Source organism: Enhydra lutris, unplaced genomic scaffold (genome assembly GCF_002288905.1).
Source record: "Enhydra lutris kenyoni isolate GAN:26980312 unplaced genomic scaffold, ASM228890v2 scaffoldscaffold17, whole genome shotgun sequence".
NCBI lineage: Eukaryota > Metazoa > Chordata > Mammalia > Carnivora > Mustelidae > Enhydra > Enhydra lutris.
The window spans coordinates 8,757,467-8,778,830 of NW_019154101.1; the positions used below are offsets into that span (position 1 = coordinate 8,757,467).

General features: G+C 38.6%; 1 protein-coding gene across 1 annotated transcript in view; it reads left to right on the forward strand.

Moving 5' to 3' along the window:
• Positions 1-21,364, forward strand: part of LOC111147698 (kinesin family member 6) — a 458,201-nt gene that overhangs the window by 135,510 nt on the left and 301,327 nt on the right. The window contains exons 7-9 of the mRNA XM_022503930.1: positions 1,384-1,590; positions 10,513-10,656; positions 11,590-11,676. Coding sequence (XP_022359638.1) covers positions 1,384-1,590; positions 10,513-10,656; positions 11,590-11,676 — 438 coding nt within the window. The remainder of the gene's footprint in view (positions 1-1,383; positions 1,591-10,512; positions 10,657-11,589; positions 11,677-21,364) is intronic.

Sequence of the window (21,364 nt, forward strand, 5' to 3'; positions counted from 1 at the left end):
CAGTACCATGCTGTCTTGATGATGACAGCTTTGTAATAGAGCTTGAAGTCCGGAATTGTGATGCCACCAACTTTGGCTTTCTTTTTCAATATTCCTTTGGCTATTCGAGGTCTTTTCTGGTTCCATATAAATTTTAGGATTATTTGTTCCATTTCTTTGAAAAAAATGGGTGGTATTTTGATAGGAATTGCATTAAGTGTGTAGACTGCTTTAGGTAGCTCCTTTTTGAATCTTTTAATATCATTTCCCAACAAATCACACATTTTTTATAAGATTAATCTCCTGTTATCTCATTGTCTTTGTGGTCATTATGAGTAATATTATATTTCCTGCTTAATTATTGCTGGGTTATTAGAACTTCCTTGATTTGGCATGTTGATCTTGCATCCAGCAGCCTTGCTAAACTTCTTAGTTTTTAATGGTTTCTATGTGCTCTTGCATTTTCTATGTATATCATCATATTTCTGTACACAATTATGTTTTAATCCCTTCTTTTCCTATCACTATGACTTGTATTTCTTTTTTTTTTTTTTTTGTATTTTTTTTTTTTAATTTTTTATTTTATTTTTTTATTTTTTATTTTCAGCATAACAGTATTCCTTGTTTTTGCACCACACCCAGTGCTCCATGCAATCCGTGCCCTCTCTAATACCCACCACCTGGTTCCCCCAACCTCCCACCCCCCCRCCBCTTCAAAMCCYTCAGATTGTTTTTCAGAGTCCATAGTCTCTCATGGTTCACCTCCCCTTCCAATTTCCCYCAACTCCCTTCTCCTCTCTAACTCCCCTTGTCCTCCATGCTATTTGTTATGCTCCACAAATAAGTGAAACCATATGATAATTGACTCTCTCTGCTTGACTTATTTCACTCAGCATAATGTATTTCTTTTTCTTGTTTATTGCATTGGTTGGGATCCTCATTCACTGTTGGGTAGTAGCAGTGATACTGGGCATTCTCATCTGTGGGTTGTGTTTATTACAAGTGTGTAATGAATTCCTCCAGTACATCCATTTTCACTTTTTTCCCCATGACATTCCCATCGAACATTTGCAAGTATGGCTAGCCAAGGTTAAGGTAAGGACTGAAGGACTGTGGTCACGTAATGAAATGAAGTTACTGTATTAGTAAGAGGATTCATGCTTTACTTCATTTGAACTCTTTCCTCACTTTCTGAATCAACCCACCCATATCTGTTGTCAGTCATTCAAGAGACAGTATATTAAAAATAACTCACTTTAAGAGATCTCAGCTACAAGCTTTTTGCTGAGTTTGACAGCATTGGCTTCAAAGTCATACCATTAGAGACATACATCTAAACTTTTTGATAGTCTGCAAAAATTCTCAGTGTTCACATTAATTTTGTTTTGCAATTTCATTTTATAGACTCCAATGAACCAGGCTTCAACTCGATCCCACTGCATTTTCACTATTCACTTATCAAGCAAGGAACCAGGATCTGCAACTGTCCGGCGTGCCAAACTTCATTTGGTTGACCTGGCTGGTTCAGAGCGAGTTGCAAAGACTGGAGTAGGGGGCCAACTTCTAACTGAGGCCAAGTATATCAACTTGTCCCTACATTACTTAGAACAGGTAAAAATGGGGACAATGGGATGTAACTGTATCTACCATTTGTTAATAGACTTTGCATCAGGCACTCTGCTAGCATTGTTATTTTGTTTTCTTCTTTTATTTTGGTAAAATGTTCATAATATAAACTTCATCATTTTAATCATTTTCAAGTGTACAGTTCTGTGTCATTAAGTTCACAGTGTTGTGTAACCATCACCACCATCTATTTCCAGAACTTTTTCATAACCCAATCAGAAACTCTGTACTTATTAAACAATAATTTTCCATTTCCCATTTCCCAGTACCTGGTGACCTTTATTCTACTTTCTGTCTCTATGAACTTGCCTGTTCTAGGTGTTCATATAAGTGGAATCATATATTTGTCCTTTTCAGTCAGATGTATGTCACTTAGGATAATGTCTTCAAAGTCCATCCGTGTTCTAACATGTGTTTGAATTTCATTCCTCTGTAAAGCTGAGTAATGTTTTCTTATTGCACATGCCATGTCTTGTTTATCCATTCAGTCATCAATGGATACTTAGGTTGTCACTACCTTTTGGCTATTGTGAATAATACTGCTGTGAACATTTGTGTAGCTACTAGCATTTTGTCTATACCATTTCATTTAAACCTTGCAATAACCCTACTCTGTGGGTATTAATTATTCCCATTTTATATATTTTGAAACCCGAGTCTTCCTGAGACCTTCCTGAGGTTACCAGTTAATAGTGAGATGAGGATTTGAATCTTGAATTGCTTGGCTCCAAAGCCCACGTTTTTTCTCACTATACCTTAGTGTTTTTGTTATAAAATCTGTAATGGGTGTGAATATAGGTTATAAATGGCCTCCCATGGCCTGTCTTTTCAGGCTAGTAGATTAGTTGTGGGAACATAATTTAGAGATGACTAATAGCTTTTTAGCTTCTGGTGACTTCATCTAGCTGGTGATTGTGATTCTATGAAGGTTCTCTTTGCTTTAGCTTCCCCTTCCAGCCCTTACCCCAAGTTTACTGCAGTCTACCCCAGTGTATGCTCTATTTTTGATTTCTGAATTTATCTCCCAAGTGCAAAGAAAGCTCATCTGAATTTAGCTAAATAAATTTTCCAGAAAAAAAAATCCTCACCCCTAAAATGAGCATTTTGAATTACATGATTTCTCAAGTTCTTTCAGCTCCAGGAGTAAAGTGCTGTGAGTTGAATGTTAAAGATGGCAACTACTTCCAAATTCTAAGGGGGACAAAAAAAAGAGAAACATGATCAAAAACTGGAGTGGAGAAGTACAGAGTATATTGGCAAGGCAGAAGGACTTGCTAATGAGTGTTGGAGGCTAAAAGATTTGAAAAAACAAACAGAACTCCCCCCTCTTTTCTTTTACTGCCTAATGAACCCTTTTGAGACTGATATTGTCCTGATGTTAAATGCTTCTAATGGTCAAGTTGGCTGAGAAAGCATATTGAGAGAAACCTAAGGGAGCTGTATCTGAACAAGGTGCCTGCAGTTAGGCTCTGACTAAATGAACCCCAGTAAGGCAGGACCCAGAGATTAATGGCCTGCATGTGTTCAGATGATTTTAGTGTTTCTGACAAGACTCAGCCTTCCCTAGCTGTTCTTGCTCAAATATTAAGTAAGTACTTTTGCTTAACAGAGCTTTCTCTTAATTGAACACTTATAAAACCCTGATATGAAAACATAATGGACTGTATTCAAAGTGCTTTATTTCAAAGAAATATTCCTAGTTGTTTCTGATGGTAGCACTGTCTGCTTTAACTCCCATTATGCCCATCTGTTCATACAAAATTATATTCATTAGTTAAATCAGAATTTCCACCAATTGTTATCACTCAAGGAAAACATTCTGCCCCTAATCCTCTCCCTTCATTCTATACAAACTTTGCAAGCTGCTACTTCTCATTAAAACTCTTCCTCTCCCCACATCTCTTCTCTTCAAAATTCTTGTAACATCAGCCTCATGTGAGTAATCTTGGTGGCTCTATGCACTTGATTTTCTGTATAATGAATTTATGTACTTAACGAACATTTATAAGGAGCAGAATCATGCTGAGGACTATGCCAGGCACTGGAGCATAGTGCTAAGCAAAGTAGAAATGGTCCTTGCACCAAAGGTCTCAGGGGCCGGTTCAGGGAGATGTGCATGGAATAAATAGTCATTAAATACTTGGCTGTTATCCAGGTGAGTTGTGCAGAGAAAGGCCAACGGGTGAGGAGAGCTTATAATGGGGGACTGGACTTAGGCTGAGCAGGGCAAAGGGAATGAAAGTTCTCTCAGGGCTGATATTAAACAGAGACTCAAAGAACAAGTAGGAGAGAACCAGGCAGATCTGGGGTTAGAGCATGTCAGACAGTGGGAACTGGGAGTCCATTAGCCCTTAGCTCCAGTCCAGGTGGCTCAGTTTAGCCAGGGCCACAGCAATACTCACATGTCATTGACCTTTGGCTTTCTGAATGTCAACTATCAGTTTCATATGTACCCAATGCACGACTCTAGCTGTTAACTACTTACACAACTCTACAAGTGTCTTCCTAGAGGTTATAGCATAAGATAACAGAGAGAGAAGGGGGGAAGATTAGCATCAGAGGAAAGAGGGACAGAAATATGGAAAACTACAGGTATGGGCATAGATATGTGGGGTTGAGTAAATCTAGGAGTTGTGGCAAATAAGGAAATAGGTGGGTCATAGAGAAATTTTGGAATTTCACACAGAAAGAGATAAGTGAGGGAGAACCAACGAGTACAAGGGAATAAGAGTAATAAAAAGAGGGAGCAGATACTATTAATAAAATAATGGAATTCAAGGATTTTTATACCTAGGTTTTCTTTATGCAGGACTTGATTATGTGGCTAACGAGACTGGAAGTATAACACACTTTAGTTTAACTGCATTCATTCATTCATTCACTCATTCATTCAACAAACTGTAACGAAGTGTCTGTGAAGTGCTTGAATTATGTCAGGCAATGAGGATAAATGCATCATTGAGAAATGGTGCTATCATGTTATCTAGTGAAGGAGCAAGATCCTTCCATACGGTCAGATAAATGCTGTATTAGCAACTCACGTAAATGTTTGTAATTAATTACATCCTCTCCATCTTAGTTTCAGTATATAGATGGAGATGTCCTAGGAAATAGTTTGGTAACCTCTCTTACACTTATTAGCCCATGTTGGTTATAGAAATTCCATGCAGAACTGTCACTGCCCTTCTGGCCATCATTTGTGGGCCTTACATCTGCTCGCAGCTTACAGCCTTTCTGAGTTGCGTGCCCCTTACTGTGCTTATCAGTAAATAAATTTCTGTTTGTCAGAGTATTGTTGGTTTTGGAGTTTTCCTTGTGTATGCGGTACTCTTTCCAAAAAGTCTCCTCGAAAACATTTTAAGCCACAATAACAGGGTGCATTTCGGCCCTAGAAATTAAGTGCATGGAAGAAAAGGAAGGGGACATGCATACTTGTTCTAACCGTTAGCCTCACCGAGTGCTCCTGGTGTGACCTTTGGTCTCTGTCAGCCCAAACATCAAGTGAGAAACCACTGGGAACAGTGTGTTTGCTCTCTGCCTTTACAGAAATCAGAATCCGGGTTCCCTTCAACCAGTTATCCACCATAAGCAGGATTTCTTCAGAGTTTCAGTTTCCACTTGGCTTCCACTGAATGTGTGTGTTGAGGAGAAAAACGAACGCTGCCAATGACAGTTGTAACCACTCCAAATCATTGTCAGTTTTCAGAGGATAATTTTCCATGTGCTTCTGAGCTCTTTAAAAGAAAATCTCTTTAATTCATTAAATAGTAATCTGAGTGACTGATTCTAAGAATAGTTTCTAGGTACTTGGAGATATTAAGTATAATGTGAATTTCCATTCTTTATTGCTTAATGAATGTCTTCAGGAACATTTTGTTATATTTATGTATGAAATCCCAAATGGGAGTAAACATTTTTTAAAAATCCAGGTTGGGGGTGCCTGGGTGGCTCAGTGGTTAAAGCTTCTGCCTTCGGCTCAGGTCATGATCCCGGGGTCCTGGGATCGAGCCCCGCATCGGGCTCTCTGCTCAGCAAGAAGCCTGCCTCCTCCTCTCTCTCTCTCTCTCTCTCTCTCTGCCTGCCTCTCTGCCTCCTTGTGGTCTGTCAAATAAACAAATAAAAATCTTTAAAAAAAAAAATCCAGGTTGTGTAACTATCTCCTTAGCTTGTGCCATTCACATCATTTGATTCTGGCCCAATTTAGAGAGCCCAAAGCAGCCCCATAAAGAATAATCCACCTTTGCCTCTTTCCCGAATACCAGCCATTTCTGGGTCACTCTGAAGATCTATATCTTCTCCAAGGGGTCTAGACTTATTCTGATACTCCCAGGCTCCTTTAGAGCTGAGAAGGTGCCTTTTCAGGGCCCTCTGTTAGAGAAATGGCCCAGGACTAGCTTTATATGGCTGTAGCAAGTGTCCAGAGGGATCCTAAAGAACATAGCCTGGATATCCCTGCTATATGGAGTGCATTTTGTTTTACTATCCCAGAAACAATCTCTATTCATCTTTAAAACATTTCTGTGAGATAGGCAGGTATTCTAATCCTACTTTTACAGGTGAGGAAACAGAGACTAATAAACTTAAGAGATCTGTCTAAAATTGCACAAGTGGGGCAGCTAGATTCTGCCTCTAAGTCCTGGGTTCGTTCTTTTATTATGAACTGCTTTCATTTTTCCCATTTTTAAAGACCATGCTTTCCAATCCATAATCACATTTGGAATTTTAATTATTCTCTTGAACCATTTTAGAACCATTTCTGGAAATGGCATTGGAATTTCCTCTACAACATTCTCTGCAGGAGTAGCAGCCATGAGCCCATCCCAGCTCCAAGAGTAGACCTTGACTAGTCTAAACCAACTGGAGCCTTGACTGTAGTGATTGGTTCAGAGATGGGCCTATGACCCAAGCTGGTTCCTAGGGAAGCTCAGGGTATATATTTAATGATTAGAGAACTTTCTCACATCAGTTATAAATAAGGATATTTGGCAGCCATCCTGTGGCCGTGAAGAGAGGCAGACTTCTACAACGTAGAAGGTAGAGCAGAGATATTGGTGAAAACTAAATCCTTGGTGGTAGCCCTGACCTTTTGGGTTATGTGTAACCTAAAACCTTTCCTATTATAGATACATGGGCCAATAAATTTCCCTTATGATTAAATCCAGTTTGGGTTACATTTTCTGTTACTGCAACCAATAGCAAATTAACTAACCCCATTGAATTTACTATCAGCGGTAAGCTTAATAAGCATAGTCTCTTTTATGTCACCTAAGTTGTCATAAAGCTGCTGAACAGAAGAGGTATTAATATTGTTTCCTGGAGCAGGAAAAAAATAGTGACATTTGTTTTATGAAAGAATTTCAAAGTACTTAGAACATTGTCAGACACTTAATTATGATTCATAAGCAGTTATGCCACCCTCTCCACACATCTATCAGACCAACCCCTCTTTGGTCTGGCTTGGTATTTGGGCCTGCCTTGATTATTAGAGGTATTTCCTTTGCCCTCTTGGCTCTGAGGGTCTGGAGTTCTGCTTAGCATTCCCTGCTACCACCTTGCCACTCAGACTTGGGTCTGCCATGTTCCCTACTTCCTTTCCAATTACACTGCAACTCAGTTCCACCAAATCTCACTCCATACTGTTGACCCTTGCACTATCTTCCTAGGCGAAGCTAATTAATCTACTCATTTATTTGTTCATTTCACATAACGGTTTCGAACACATGTTGTACTTGTCAGATTTCTTTATCATAAACCAGAAACCCTACTGTAGCTGATTTAAGCAATGTAGAGTTCATTAAACATAAAGAACCTCAAGAAAAGTTAGAAAACTTGGCTTAGATACTACACAGCCTAGAGCAGAGCAAACAGGAGACAGTCTAGCCACAGCACTGAACTGCTCTTGGTAATTCAGAACTCCGCCCTTGGCACCCAGGACAGTAAGTCCCGGATTCCAGAAGTTTGTTGCAGCTACCTCGGAGGAACCAGATGCCTTCACCACCACACTCTCCTATATATCTGATCTTCCTCTTTGTGGCTACCACCTCTCATCACTCACCTCCCAGCCCCACACAAGGCGTCCTTTTGATGGAGCTAGGTCTCACATAGAACGTTGAGTTATAAGAGATACTAGGAAGTGTAATTTCATAGTGAGTGAAACTAGAATGGGGGTTATCCTGAGAATGGAGTAAAAAGACAATGTAGTTTCTGCCCCATAGACTGGGGGCCAGACACTGCTCTAGATGGTGGGGTAGAGTTGTGAATGAGAGAAACAAAGTCTCTGGCCTAATGAAGCTGTAAACCAAGTGAAGAAGCAGATTTAAAAAAGGTAAATAAGTGAACAGAATTTCAAATAGTGATAAGAACAGGAAGAAAAGTGAAATCGATTAAAATCCTGGAGATAGGTGGGTTACATTTGACAAGGTGTTTAGTGAAAGCCCTTGTGAGGAGACAAGATTTGAGCAAAGATTTAAATGATGTGAAATAGGAAGCTATATGAAAATCTGGGCAAGAAGATTCTAGGTAAAAAGAACAACAAATTCAAAGGTGGTGACGTGGAGACAGTCTTGTTATGGCGGAGGAACAGCGAGACCAATGTGGGCTATGAAAGGAAAGCACGATAGAAGATGAGGACAGATAGGTAGACAGGGACTAGATCATGCAGGAGTTGGGTCATTATGGTGTTTCAGGAAGCTACGGGAAGGTTGTAAGCAGTGAAGTGACTTGAAGTAACTTATATTTTATAAAGATTTCTCTGCAGAGAGTAGATCAAAGGGAGGTGAGGGGTGTGGCGGGCAAAAAGAGAAACAAGGATAAGTCAAAGCCTTGTATAATTGTCCAAGGAAGGGGTGATGGAGGCTTGACCTGGAGTGGTGACAGAAGAAGTGGGAAAAGTGGTCTAATTCTGGGCATGCCGTTTAGGTAAAACTAATAGAAATCACTGGTGAATTACATGTCAGAAATGAGGGGAAATAAGGATGATGTGCAGGGTTTTGACCTGAGCCATTAGGTGGATGGTGGTGCCATCAGTAATGATGGGTAAAACCCAGAAAAGAATCAGATTTGTGTGGAGAGGGGAGAGAAGGTCAAGAATAGACATTCAAGTGGAGATTTAGGGTTGCCACAGAGAGAGCAGCTCAGGGGGAAGCTGATGGTATAAATTGGGGAGATATCAGGATATATATGTATATATGTATTTAAGGGGATTGGATGAGATTCCATAGGGAGAGAGTATAGATAAGAAAGAGAAGAGGATCAAGGACTGAGCCCTGGAGTATTCCAATGTCTATAACTTAGGAAGAAGGAAAGGAAGCATTCATTAACTAATGTTTGAGAAAAGATGAAAACCAGGGAAATGTGGTGTCCTGGTTACCAATGAATAAAGTGTTTCCAAAAGGAGGCAGAGAGTACCTGTGTTGAATACTTACTCGACTCAGAAGTCTAATAAGATGGCCATAAATACTTTGGGTACAGCAGGGGATTGCTGAAAACCTTAGCAAGAGCCATCTTAGTTTTTAGACTAGTGGGCACACAGGATGGGAATGATCCAGGTGAGAGAGAGAAATTGAGGCAGAAGTAAAGGGGTAATTGTAGGAGCAAGGTAAGTGAGAGGTGAAGAGGGAGAGGATGAGGGGCTGACCTTAGAAGGAGCAATTTGGTGACACAGGAAGGGCAGAGTGTTTGGGGCATTTAATGATGGCACAAGAGATGGTTCTGGTCAGGCTGCTCCCTTCTAATGGAAGGGTGTGTGACCATCAGCTAAGACTAAAGGCAGGGCGGGAAGGCTGGGTGGAGGTCTGAAACAAAAGGATAAGATATGAACGCCTCGTTTCTGAGATTGGAGAAGTAATTTTTGAGAGAAATGATCAGAGGATATTTAGTTTATAATAAGATCTGTGGTCATGAATTTAAAGCAGGTGGTATTATGTGTTTTTGCCCCAAACAGCCTTTGAAAACAATTTTGTTTTATAAACCAAGAGGGTAGAAGAAGTTCTGATTACACACCTGAGGGGAGGGAAGGTTAGAACAATGGTAGGTGTTAGCCGAGGTATTTTCAAGAGTCAGGGCCTCATGATGCCTCTGAAGTCACATCTGTGGGTGCCTTGTTCCTGATGCTTGGGATGGACATCCTAGCACTGGGTTCATCTTCCCAGGAAAACCCTGAAGCCCTTTGGGCAGCAGCCTTTCATCCAGCTAGTACCTTCCTATTAAGTGAAGAGTAAGATGAGCGAGCCTTAGTTGACCCAACATAAACTTCCCCCATCACTTAGAATGGTGGCAACCATGCAGACAGCACTGAGCTAGCTGGCTGCTTCTCAAAATTTGTGCATTTTAATTCAGTCACTCCAACTCCCTGTGAGGTAGCTGTTATCCTTTCTCAGTTTTACATTTGAGGACATTGAGGCAGGGATGTTGAGTGACATGCCCTAGTAAGGCTAGAATTTAGACCTGGACAATGTGATACCAGATTCTTGGGTCTCCATCACTAACCCCTGCTGTCTCTCATAGTTCTTCTTTACTGCTCGGCCTCTTCTACCTTGAAGATGGGTCAAAGAAATCAATTTTGGTGGGGATTTTAAAACTCTGGCATGATTTACTCTTGAGTTTTACATGAATATTCCAATGGCCAAAGACAGGATAATAATGTATCCTTTTTTATGCCAAGTTATATCATCTATCCAAAAATTACAGTGTTCACAGTGGTATGTTTTTGTTAAGTTCACTTCCCTCCATCTTCACCATTAGTGTACCAAATCATGTTAAAATATTTATTTTGAGCCCAGGTTTTAGATGTCACCCTGCATTCAGTTATGATTTCTGTTTGAATTTTCACTGCAGTTGCATCTTAGCTGAATGTGAGATGTGCATTTTCTGCTAATCTAATGCCATTATTTTTCTGCCACACCACAGGTGATCATTGCTCTTTCTGAAAAACACCGTGCACACATTCCCTACAGGAACTCCATGATGACCAGTGTCCTAAGAGACAGTTTGGGAGGGAACTGCATGACAACCATGATTGCAACTCTCTCTTTAGAGAAAAGGAATATCGACGTACGTTGGTTCTTTCTGGAGATCTCAGTCTGAGTTTCTGTAGCCAGTTTCTGAGATGGCGCTGAAGGTCCTGGGCAGATTTCCATCTTTTCAGCCAGGTTGGGGTATGCTTTGAGATGTAAACACCCTGCAGAGTTCACAGCTTTGGCTGCTTTGCCAGCATTATAATTACCCCCATTTGAGAATGGACTTCACACAGTCCAGGATGGTGGGAAGAAGGCTCAGATACAGATTTTGGGAAGCCTGCTGCTGGGTTAGTTATCTTGGCCAGAGGATATGAGAGAGGAGACCCATTAGCTGCTTTTCTGTTTAGCTCTTGATTACTAAGATACCTTCATCTCTAGGACATGTCCCTAGACCTGTCACTGAGTGCAGTCTATAGGATACTTTATCAAGGCCTGGCTACTGACTGACTTTCCTGTGTTGCTTTAGACTCAACTTCATGTTTTATGCATTGCAGTCCAATTCTTGGGATCCAGAATTTCTCTAGAAGAGGAAAATAAGAAGTGACAGGATGTCTTCCAAAATGAGGCCAACTCCTAAGTGCATTCTAAGATGTCTTGCAAAGCCTCTTTCTGGCCTGTTACAAATGTTTATTTTGTAGTCATTCAAGTTTGTGGGTTATAATAGTATCTGCTATAATTATAATTTCTATATGGGGCTCCGGTTTTATAGATCAGGAGTTGAAAAGTACATAAGTTGCCATGTAGGACCTCATGATCTCCCACATGTTTAGCATGGATCATTTTATTAGGCCAAAATAAAATTTTAATTAAACTGATGTTCTAGAGCAAAGCTTCCTCATTTGGAGGCATGGTCCCTTGTTGTGTTTTATACTCATCACTCTTTAGATGTGCTTCTTTCTTCTGTGAACAAAAATAAAGGGTTATCTTTCTAAGCCATAACATTTTAAGGAGTTATTTTGCTTTATAGGAGTCGATATCTACATGCAGATTTGCACAACGAGTGGCACTCATAAAGAATGAAGCTGTTCTTAATGAAGAAATCGATCCCAGATTGGTAAGCAACTTTGAACTTACTAGGTTGGAAGAAAAATCAAAGTGGATTAAAGATTAATAAAACTCAAGAGGCACATCCTTCATACCAGGCAGTGTTCTAAGTATTAGAAAAATATTAATTGATTGAATTCTCACAACAAGTTTATAAGTAGATGTCATCTCCATCCCTGCTTTACAGATGACAAAACTGAGGCACAGAAATGTTAACTAACTTGCTGAGAGTCACAGCCCCCATAAGTGGCAGAGCCAGGATTTAGGTACAGACGGTCTGACGCAAGGACCTGCCAGCTGCAGTCCCCTCAGTCCGCTCCTGAGATAGTGCTGTGAGTCCTGAAGATGCATGGGACTTGGTCAGGGCCAGTTCTATTTACATGCAGGTGGTAGACTTTCAGAAAACATGAGTTGAAGTTTCTAGAGATAATAATAAAAATAGACCATCTTCTATAAAAGCTAACAGAAGAAAATGAAGTTCTAATGGTTATTAAGTAAAACCATATTTTGTACAACTGCCCTGCCGCTTATTTTAGAGATTAGAAAAAATTAATCAGTGGGGTCCCTGGGTGGCTCTGTCTGTTAGGCATCTAACTCTTGATTTCGGCTCAGGTCATGATCTCAGGGTTACGGGATTGAGTCCTATGTTGGGCTCCATGCTCAGTGGGGAGTATGCTTAAGATTCTCTGTCTCCCTCTCCCTCTGCCCCTCCTCCTGCTCCCTCACTTTCTATCTCTCTCAAAATAAATAAACGAATCTTTAAAAAACTTAATCATTAGTTGGGCCCATGGAAAAATAGCTAAACTTCTAGTTGTATAACAATGAATCCTGCTTTATCAGAGTACTTATTTACTTATTTATTTATTTGTTATTTTTATTTTTTTATTTATTCATTTGAGAGAGGTACAGAGACAGAGATAGAGCACAAGCAGGGGGAGAGCCAGAGGGAGAGGGAGAAGCAGACTCCCCGCTGAGCTGGGAGCCGATGTGGGGCTCCATCCCAGGACCTGGGGATTACAACCTAAGCCAAAGGCAGATGCTTAACCATCTGAGCCACCTAGGCACTCCTATCAGAGTGCTTTTTTAAAGCAAAAATATTTGCAAGTTCCATGACTCAGATCCTCATTTTAAATGCAGATGTTTTTTCTCTATTTTGTTACTCTTCTCTAAATGAAATACAACATGAAATCAACTTATGCCAACATTGAAAATGTAGAAATAAAATATTTTAATTTTATACATTCCCAAATTAAGATTATATTACTTTCCAGATCACTCAGTTTTTAAAAATTTTCTCTAGAACATAAGCTGGTGTAGGCTTAGCAGTATGCGTTATAAAAAGGGTGTGAAATCTCACCAACAGAGCTTCATTTATAAATTCCTCAAATTCCAAAATAATAATAATAACCCTCTAAATTCACTGTTACCCATATTAATTATTTCCTTCTGATTGTTTGCCCTGTCTCCCTGAAATCATTGTGCTGAAGTATAGAGACAAAGGAGGTTAAAAGAATAGTGGGGTTATTTGTTTTACCCTGCTTGTCTCAGGAGCTTGAGCTTCCAGATGGAAATCTCTGGAGAAACCAAGTGGGTGAGGCAGGGTCTCTTTCCAGCACAGACCCTGCTCAGACACCTGCAACACACAGTGCCCCCACTGGAAGAAGGAGTTGGAATTCGAAGGCTTGAGTCAAGTGGAAGGAAACACATAGGACGAATTCTTCTGCCCTCCTCACCTCCCCAGCAAACAGCCCTGTTGCATCACAGAGCAGCCTGAGAAAGACAGCCATGAATCATTAGCCTGAAGACAAAAATTAGAGCGTAATTGAAGGAAAATGAACATATTAAATGCTGGAGGGTTTTTTTTTCTTTAAGTTTGGCTAGAGAGACTTTGAAGTTACTTGAGGAATGTGCAGAAAGGTGAACATTGTCATGTGTTTGATGTAGGACTACAAAAAATGTAAAGAAAAGAGAAATCTGAACCAAAGCTGACAGCTGTTAATTGAATAAATATTGAGGTCTTCCTTGTTAATTTTAGCCATTCTGACTGGTGTAGGGTATCTCATTGTGGTTTTGATTTATATTTCCCTGGTGCCAAGTGACACTGAGTGTTTTTTCATGGGTCTGTTGGCCATTTCTATGTCTTCTTTGGAGAAATGACTGTTCCGGTCTTCTGCCCATTTCTTGATTGGATTATTTGTTTTCTGGGTGTTGAGTTTGATAAGTTCTTTATAGATATTGGATACCAGCCCTTTATCTAATATATCATTTGCAAATATCTTCTCCCATTCTGTGGGTTGCCTCTTAGTTTTGTTGACTATTTCCTTCGCTGTGCAGAAGCTTTTTATCTCAATGAAGTCCCAATAGTTCATTTTTCCTTTTGTTTCCCTTGCCTTTGGAGATGTGTCTAGCAAGAAGTTGCTACAGCTGAGGTCAAAGAGGTTGCTGCCTATGTTCTCCTCTAGGATTTTAATAGATTTCTGCCTCACATTTAGGTCTTTCATCCATTTTGAGTTTATCTTTGTGTATGTTGTAAGAAAACGGTCCAGTTTCATTTGTGAGGTGATGAGCTGATGAACACTGGATGTTACATGCAACCGATAAATTATTGAACATTATATCTGAAACTAATGATGTACTACTATATGTTGGCTTATTGAATCTAAATAAGAAATAAAATAAGATTTGTTTTATATATATATAGATAGATATATCTATATATATCTATCTATATATATATATATATATATAGAGAGAGAGAGAGAGATCTTCTGGTGCAGAACAATCTATAATTGATAAGTGTTATCTCCTGTTCTCTTTTATAATGGCTTCAAAAAACTGACATTACTATTCATGACTTTATGGAGAGAGCTTTTCTGAAGCACAGGTGACAATTGCAAATTTGTCCTCAAAACCACCCAAAACACAATTTGGATGGGATTCCCAATATATTGCTCTCAGAATCTAATGGCACACGTGAAACCAGCCCTCTAAGATCAGGATCACCAGGGTTTTGACTTGCTTTCTTTACAAGTCTCAGTAAGACAAGGTGATAAAAGAATTGTAAAGAGGCCAGAGTCTGTGGTGACTCAGCATGGGCCAAAATCTTCTATGGATGGCTCTCATTCCAAAGTTTCTACAGTAATTTGATGGGAGGTATGATTGTAATAATCTCAAAATCACGAAAGTTGGCTTAGTTTTGAGATTTCTGCTCAGTGACAGAAGTTAATTTGGTTGTTAGATTTGACTTTGAATGCCTTAGCAGAGTAGAAAATATGACATCAATATTAATTTGGGGGTGAGGGGGAGGAGATACAAATGAATGACTCACATAGTTCCTGTCTGAGGATTTTCACTGTGCAGAGCTGGATGATTCTGACCATGTTTTTGAAAAGCAAATAACCAAAACCCACTCAATCCTGTGCATTTAAATGAAACTCTAGGAGGACTGACATGTTCAAAATACTCAGTGTCCCATTCTTTGGAACTTCTGGTCCTGTCAATATGGCAGAGATAATAGAAACCATACCTATATATAAAATTTAACAAGTACTTTTGAAATGTATGTCTGAGGTTGAATGAGTGAAGGGAATTCTCCAGGGCTCAGAAACCAAGCTGAGGCTGCAGTTGTCCTGGAGTAGAGGGATGAAGGGAATTATAAGAAAGCCATCAAATATGGAGCCCTGGAACCTTGGAAGATGTGATGGACATATGTTCTCTGCTTCTCAATATGAAACCAGTGAAAGGGTGAACCAAAAAGGAAAAAATCTGCCCACTAGCATAGGGAGATGCTAGGGAAGCTTATCTGCCTTAGCCTGGGCTTCAGGTGGAGCAAAAGTTGGTTTCTCTGGAAGTTTTAAATCCTAAGCCTCTGCTTCCCATGAGTTCAAAGTTCAAATTTACAAACTCCCTTGGTCTAGTGGACCCCAAGCCAAGAAGTTAGAAAAATAAGCACTAAAATAAATCCAAAAGAGTAGAAAGACAGAAATTAAAAAGTGTAAAAATGAGCAAAAACAAAACCCAAAGCAAAGATACAGTAGAAAGGAGTAACGAAAACTGAAGTTGACTTTTAATCTATTAATGAAATGAACAAATCTCTGGAAAGATTAATGAAGAAAGGAATAAAGAAGGCAGAAATCGACACAGTATTTGGAATGAAAAGAGGACTTAACCATAGATACAACAGATAGCTTAAAATAATAATAAGGTATTTTGAATGACTTTATTGCAGTAAATTTAAAAGCAAAAATGGACAATTTCCTTTAAAAAACAACATTGAAGCTAATGCAAGAAGAATTTATTATTTTAATTTTTAAGAAGAATTTTTAAAAACATGAATATGACTATTAAATAGATTTAGTAATAACAGAGGTACCAAAGGGAGAGAAAGACAAAGGGAAAAAGAGAAAGAGGAAGGAAAGAATGGAGGAAAGGGGGGAAGGAGGGGAAGAGGGAGGGAGAGAAAAAAGACAGGAAGAAAGGAAGGATGGAGCAGACTCCATGTTGTTTTTAAGTTTACCAAATATTGAAGGAGGAATATAAGTTTAATTCAGTTTGCCAATTCTTGTTTTAGGAAATTTGCATTGTGATTATTAATATGTGGTATCATGAGCTAGTTGGGTTTATTTTGGGAATTGAAAGATAATGTGTCATTAGAAAACATTTTAGTGTATATAATAAAAGAAAAGAGCCATGGGAAAAATAAACACCAAATTTTAGGTAATGGTAACAAGAGATTTATTTAGAGAAAGCTATACAGAGGTTCAGGCTTCAAAAGCATCTGTAATGTTTTATTTCTTAAGCTACATAGTAGGTATATTGGTGTTCACTTAAGCTAAGTAGTGGGTTTACAAGATACCCTTTATATATCTTTTTGTATATTTGAAGTAGTTCATACTAAAAAAGAAGTCACATGAATGAAGGTGATTCATAACATTCACAGTTAAAAAGAGAAAAATTATATGCTCACATCACTAGATGCAGAAGAGATATTTTTAACATTAAACATTCATCCATAGTTTGAAAAGACTCATCAAACTATAAATATCAGTGAACAGCCTTAAAGTGATTAAGGGTATCAACCAAAAACTACAGCAAACATTTTAAAGGTGAAATGTTAGAAGGAATAAGATAAGAATGAATGTCTGAAGCATTATACTTGGAAGTTCTAGCTAGGGAAGAGACAATTTAAAAAAAAAAAAAAGGTATGAGGATTTGAAAAGAAGGAAACATTTGTCATTACTTGCAAACAATTTGATTGCTTATATTGAACACCTAAAAATATTTAATGATAAACAGAACCAAACAATGTTCAGAAAATTATTTGGTACATAATCCATACATAAAAATTAATTGCCTTCCTATAAATGAAAAGCTAACAATTAGAAAATACAATTTGACAAAAATTTCATTAGTAGTAGCAACAAAAATCCATGGGATGCAAGGGTGGTTCAACATTCACAAATCAATCAATGTGATAGAACAAATCAATAAGAGAAGAGCGAAGAACCACATGGTCCTCTCAATTGATGCAGAAAAAGCATTTGACAAGATACAACATCCGTTCCTAATTAAAACGATTCAAACTATAGGGATAGAGGGAACATTCCTCAACTTCATAAATCTGTCTATGAAAAACCCACAGTGAATATCATCCTCAGTGGGGAAAAGCTGACAGCCTTCCCTTTGAGATCAGAAACACGACAAGGATGCCCACTCTCACCACCGTTATTCAACATAGTACTAGAAGTCCTAGCAACAGCAATCAGACAACAAAAAGAAATAAAAGGTATTCAAATTGGCAATGAAGAAGTCAAACTCTCTCTTTCCGCAGATGACATGATACTTTATATGGAAAACCCAAAAGACTCCATCCCCAAACTACTAGAACTCATACAGCAATTCAGCAATGTGGCAGGATACAAAATCAATGTACAGAAATCAGTTGCTTTCTTATACACTAACAATGAAAATATAGAAAGGGAAATTAGAGAATCAATTCCATTTACAATAACACCAAGAACCATAAGATACCTGGGAATAGCCCTAACTAAAGAGGTAAAGGATCTGTACTCGAGGAACTACAGAACACTCATGAAAGAAATTGAAGACACAAAAAGATGGAAGAGCATTCCGTGCTCATGGATTGGAAGAAAAAACATTGTTACAGTGTCTATACTACCTAGAGCAATCTATACTTTCAAAACCATCCCGATCTGAATTCCACTGGCATTTTTCAAAATGCTGGAACAAACAATCCTAAAATTTGTATGAAATCAGAAGAGAACCCAAGTTGCTAAGGAAATGTTGAAAAAGAAAAACAAAACTGGGGGCACCATGTTGCCAGATTTCAAGCTTTACTACAAAGCTGTGATCACCAAGACAGCATGGTACTGGCACAAAAACAGACACATAGGCCAGTGGAACAGAGTAGAAAGCCCAGATATGGACCCACAACTCTACAGTCAAATAATCTGCGACAAAGCAGGAAAGAATGTCGAATAGAAAGAAGACAGTTTCTTCAATAAATGGTGCTGGGAAAATTGGACAGCTATGTGTAGAAGAATGAAACTCAGCAATTCTCTTACACCATATACAAAGATAAACTCAAAATGGATAAAAGACCTCAACGTGAGGCAGGAATCTATCAAAATCCTAGAGGAGAACATACGTAATAATCTCTTCGACATTGGCCACAGCAACTTCTTTCAAGACATGTCTCCAAAGGCAAAGGAAACAAAAGCAAAAAGAAACTTTTGGGACTTCATCAAGATCAGAAGTTTCTGCACAACAAAGGAAACAGTCAACAAAACAAAGAGGCAACCCACAGAATGGGAGAAGATATTCGCAAATGACACTACAGACAAAGGGCTGATATCCAAGACCTATAAAGAACTCCTCAAACTCAACACATACTAAAGAGATCATCACCTCAAAAACTGGGCAGAAGACATGAACAGACACTTCTCCAAAGAAGACATAAAAATGGCTAACAGACACATGAAAAAATGTTCACCATCATTAGGCATCAGGGAGATTCAAATCAAAACCACATTGAAAAAAAAAAACCACATTGAGATACCACCTTACACCAGTTAGAATGGCCAAAATTAACAAGACAATAAACAACATGTGTTGGAGAGGATGTGGAGAAAGGGGAACCCTCTTACAGTGTTGGTGGAAATGCAAGTTGGTGCAGCCACTTTGGAAAACTGTGTGGACATTCCTCAAAAAATTAAAAATAGAGCTTCCCTATGACCCTGCCATTGCACTACTGGGTATTTACCCCAAAGATACAGATGTAGTGAAAAGAAGGGCCATCTGTACCCCAATGTTCATAGCGGCAATGGCCGCAGTCACCAAACTGTGGAAAGAGCCAAGATGCCCTTCAACAGACGAATGGATAAAGAAGATATGGCCCATATATACAATGGAGTTTTATGCCTCCATCAGAAAGGATGAATACCCGACTTACATCAATATGGATGTGACTGGAAGAGATTATGCTGAGTGAAATAAGTCAAGCAGAGAGAGTCAATTATCATATGGTTTCACTTACTTGTGGAGCATAAGGAATAACACGGAGGACATGGGGAGATGGAGAGGAGAAGTGAGATGGGGGAAATCGGAGGGTGAGACAAACTATGAGAGACTGTGGAGTCTGAGAAACAAACTGAGGGTTTTGGAGGGGAGGGGGTCGGAGGGATAGGTGAGCCTAGTGGTGAGTATTATGGAGGGCACCTATTGCCTGGAGCACTGGGTGTGGTGCATAAACAATGAATTTTGGAATACTGAATAGAAATAAAATGAAAAAAATAATAGCAACAAAAACTAACAATCTAGGGGAAAATCTGATTAAACATATGTTTATAGAGAACATGGTAAATCTTTATTGAAAGGAATCAGTGGAAATCATATTATGTTTGTGGATGAGATGATTCAACATTACTAATTTGATAAGTCTTACCAAATGACCCTTTTTTAAAAAAGATTTATTTATTTGACTGTGAGAGAGCACAGACAGGGGGAGCAACAGGCAGAGAAAGAGGGAACAACAGGCTCCCCACTGAGCAGAGAGCCCAATGTGGGGCTCTATCCCAGGCCCCTGGAACATGACCTGAGCCGAAGGCGGATACTTAACCAGCTATGCCACCCAGGTGCCCCCCAAATTGCCCTTTTAATCAAATTTATTTCTAGTTAAAAATTGAGGAGGACCTTTGGTGGAATTTTATAAGCTGTGTCTCAAACTTCTACAAGAGAACAAATGACCAAGAATAGCCATATCTATTTTGGAAAAGAATAAAATGGTGGGGGCTTATTCTATCTTAATGTCAAAATTTCATAAGCTATAATAATTAAAATAGCATAGTATTTCTGCATGTATAGTCAAGTACATAAATGTTTTTAACCAAGAGCCCAAGAAAAAGACACATTTATATGTAGAAACATGTTATATAACAAAATTATAATAGCAAATCTTACATGGTTAACCATATAAAAAGCGAAATTAGATACATACCTCATACTTTATACAAAACAAAAGCCTAAATATGAAAAGCAAAGCTTTAAAACTTTTATAAGAACATATAGGAAAATATTCTTATGGTTTTAGGTAAAATGGATTTTAAAAGACACAAAAATACAACTCATAGTGGAAGAAGTTGATAATAAAATTATATTGAAATTTAAAATCTTTACTTAACAGAAAGAACACCACAAAAAGCAGAACACCTGGGTGGCTCAGTTGGTTGAGCGTGTACCTTTGGCTCAGGTCATGATCTTAGGGTCCTGGGATAGAGGCCCACATCAGGCTCCCTGCTCAGTGGGGAGCCTGTTTCTCCGTCTTCCTCTGCCTGTCACTCCCCCTGTTTGTACTCTCAATCTCTCTCTCTGACAATTAAATAAATAAAATCTTTGAAAAAATGAAAAACATGGAATAGATTGGGAAAAAACATGTACCTTGCATAAAATTAACAAAGGATTCATATATAAAGAAGCCAGCAGACCAACAAGGAAGAGAAAAACAAGACAATTGAAATATGAGCAAGAATATAAATAAGTAATTCACAGAAGAGGAAACCCAAACAGCCAATATACATGTGCAAAGATGATCAACCTCCCTAATAATCAGAAAATGCAGATTAGAACTAAATGAGGTACAATTTTACACCTTCTGGACTGGCAAGATTAAAGCGTCTGTCAATACTACATATGTAGTGAAGTAAATGTGGGGAAACAGGAACTTGTATATATTGCTTATGCAGAATGTGGGTTTATAAAATGGCTCTGAAGAGCAGTTTAACAATATATACTAAAGAGAAGATGTACATACTCTACAACCACACAATTTTATTTCTAAGCACCTCCTATAGCGAAACTCACATATGTGCCCAGAGATTTATAGTGTTAATAGCAACACTGTTTGTAATAGCAAGAGGAAGAAGCCTCAATGTCCATCGACAGGAGACATGGATAAATTGTGATATATTCCTTCACCGAAATAGTATATTTCCATGCAAATTAATGAACTAGAGCCACATGAAGCAGGATACATAATCCCAAAAACCTAATGTGAGGAAGAAAAAAGCAAGTTACCATTCCATGCAGCATGGTAACGTTTAAAGCATGCAGAATGATACCATATATTATTTATAGTTTAATCCATAAAGATGGAGTAAACATATGAAAACATGCAGGGAAAT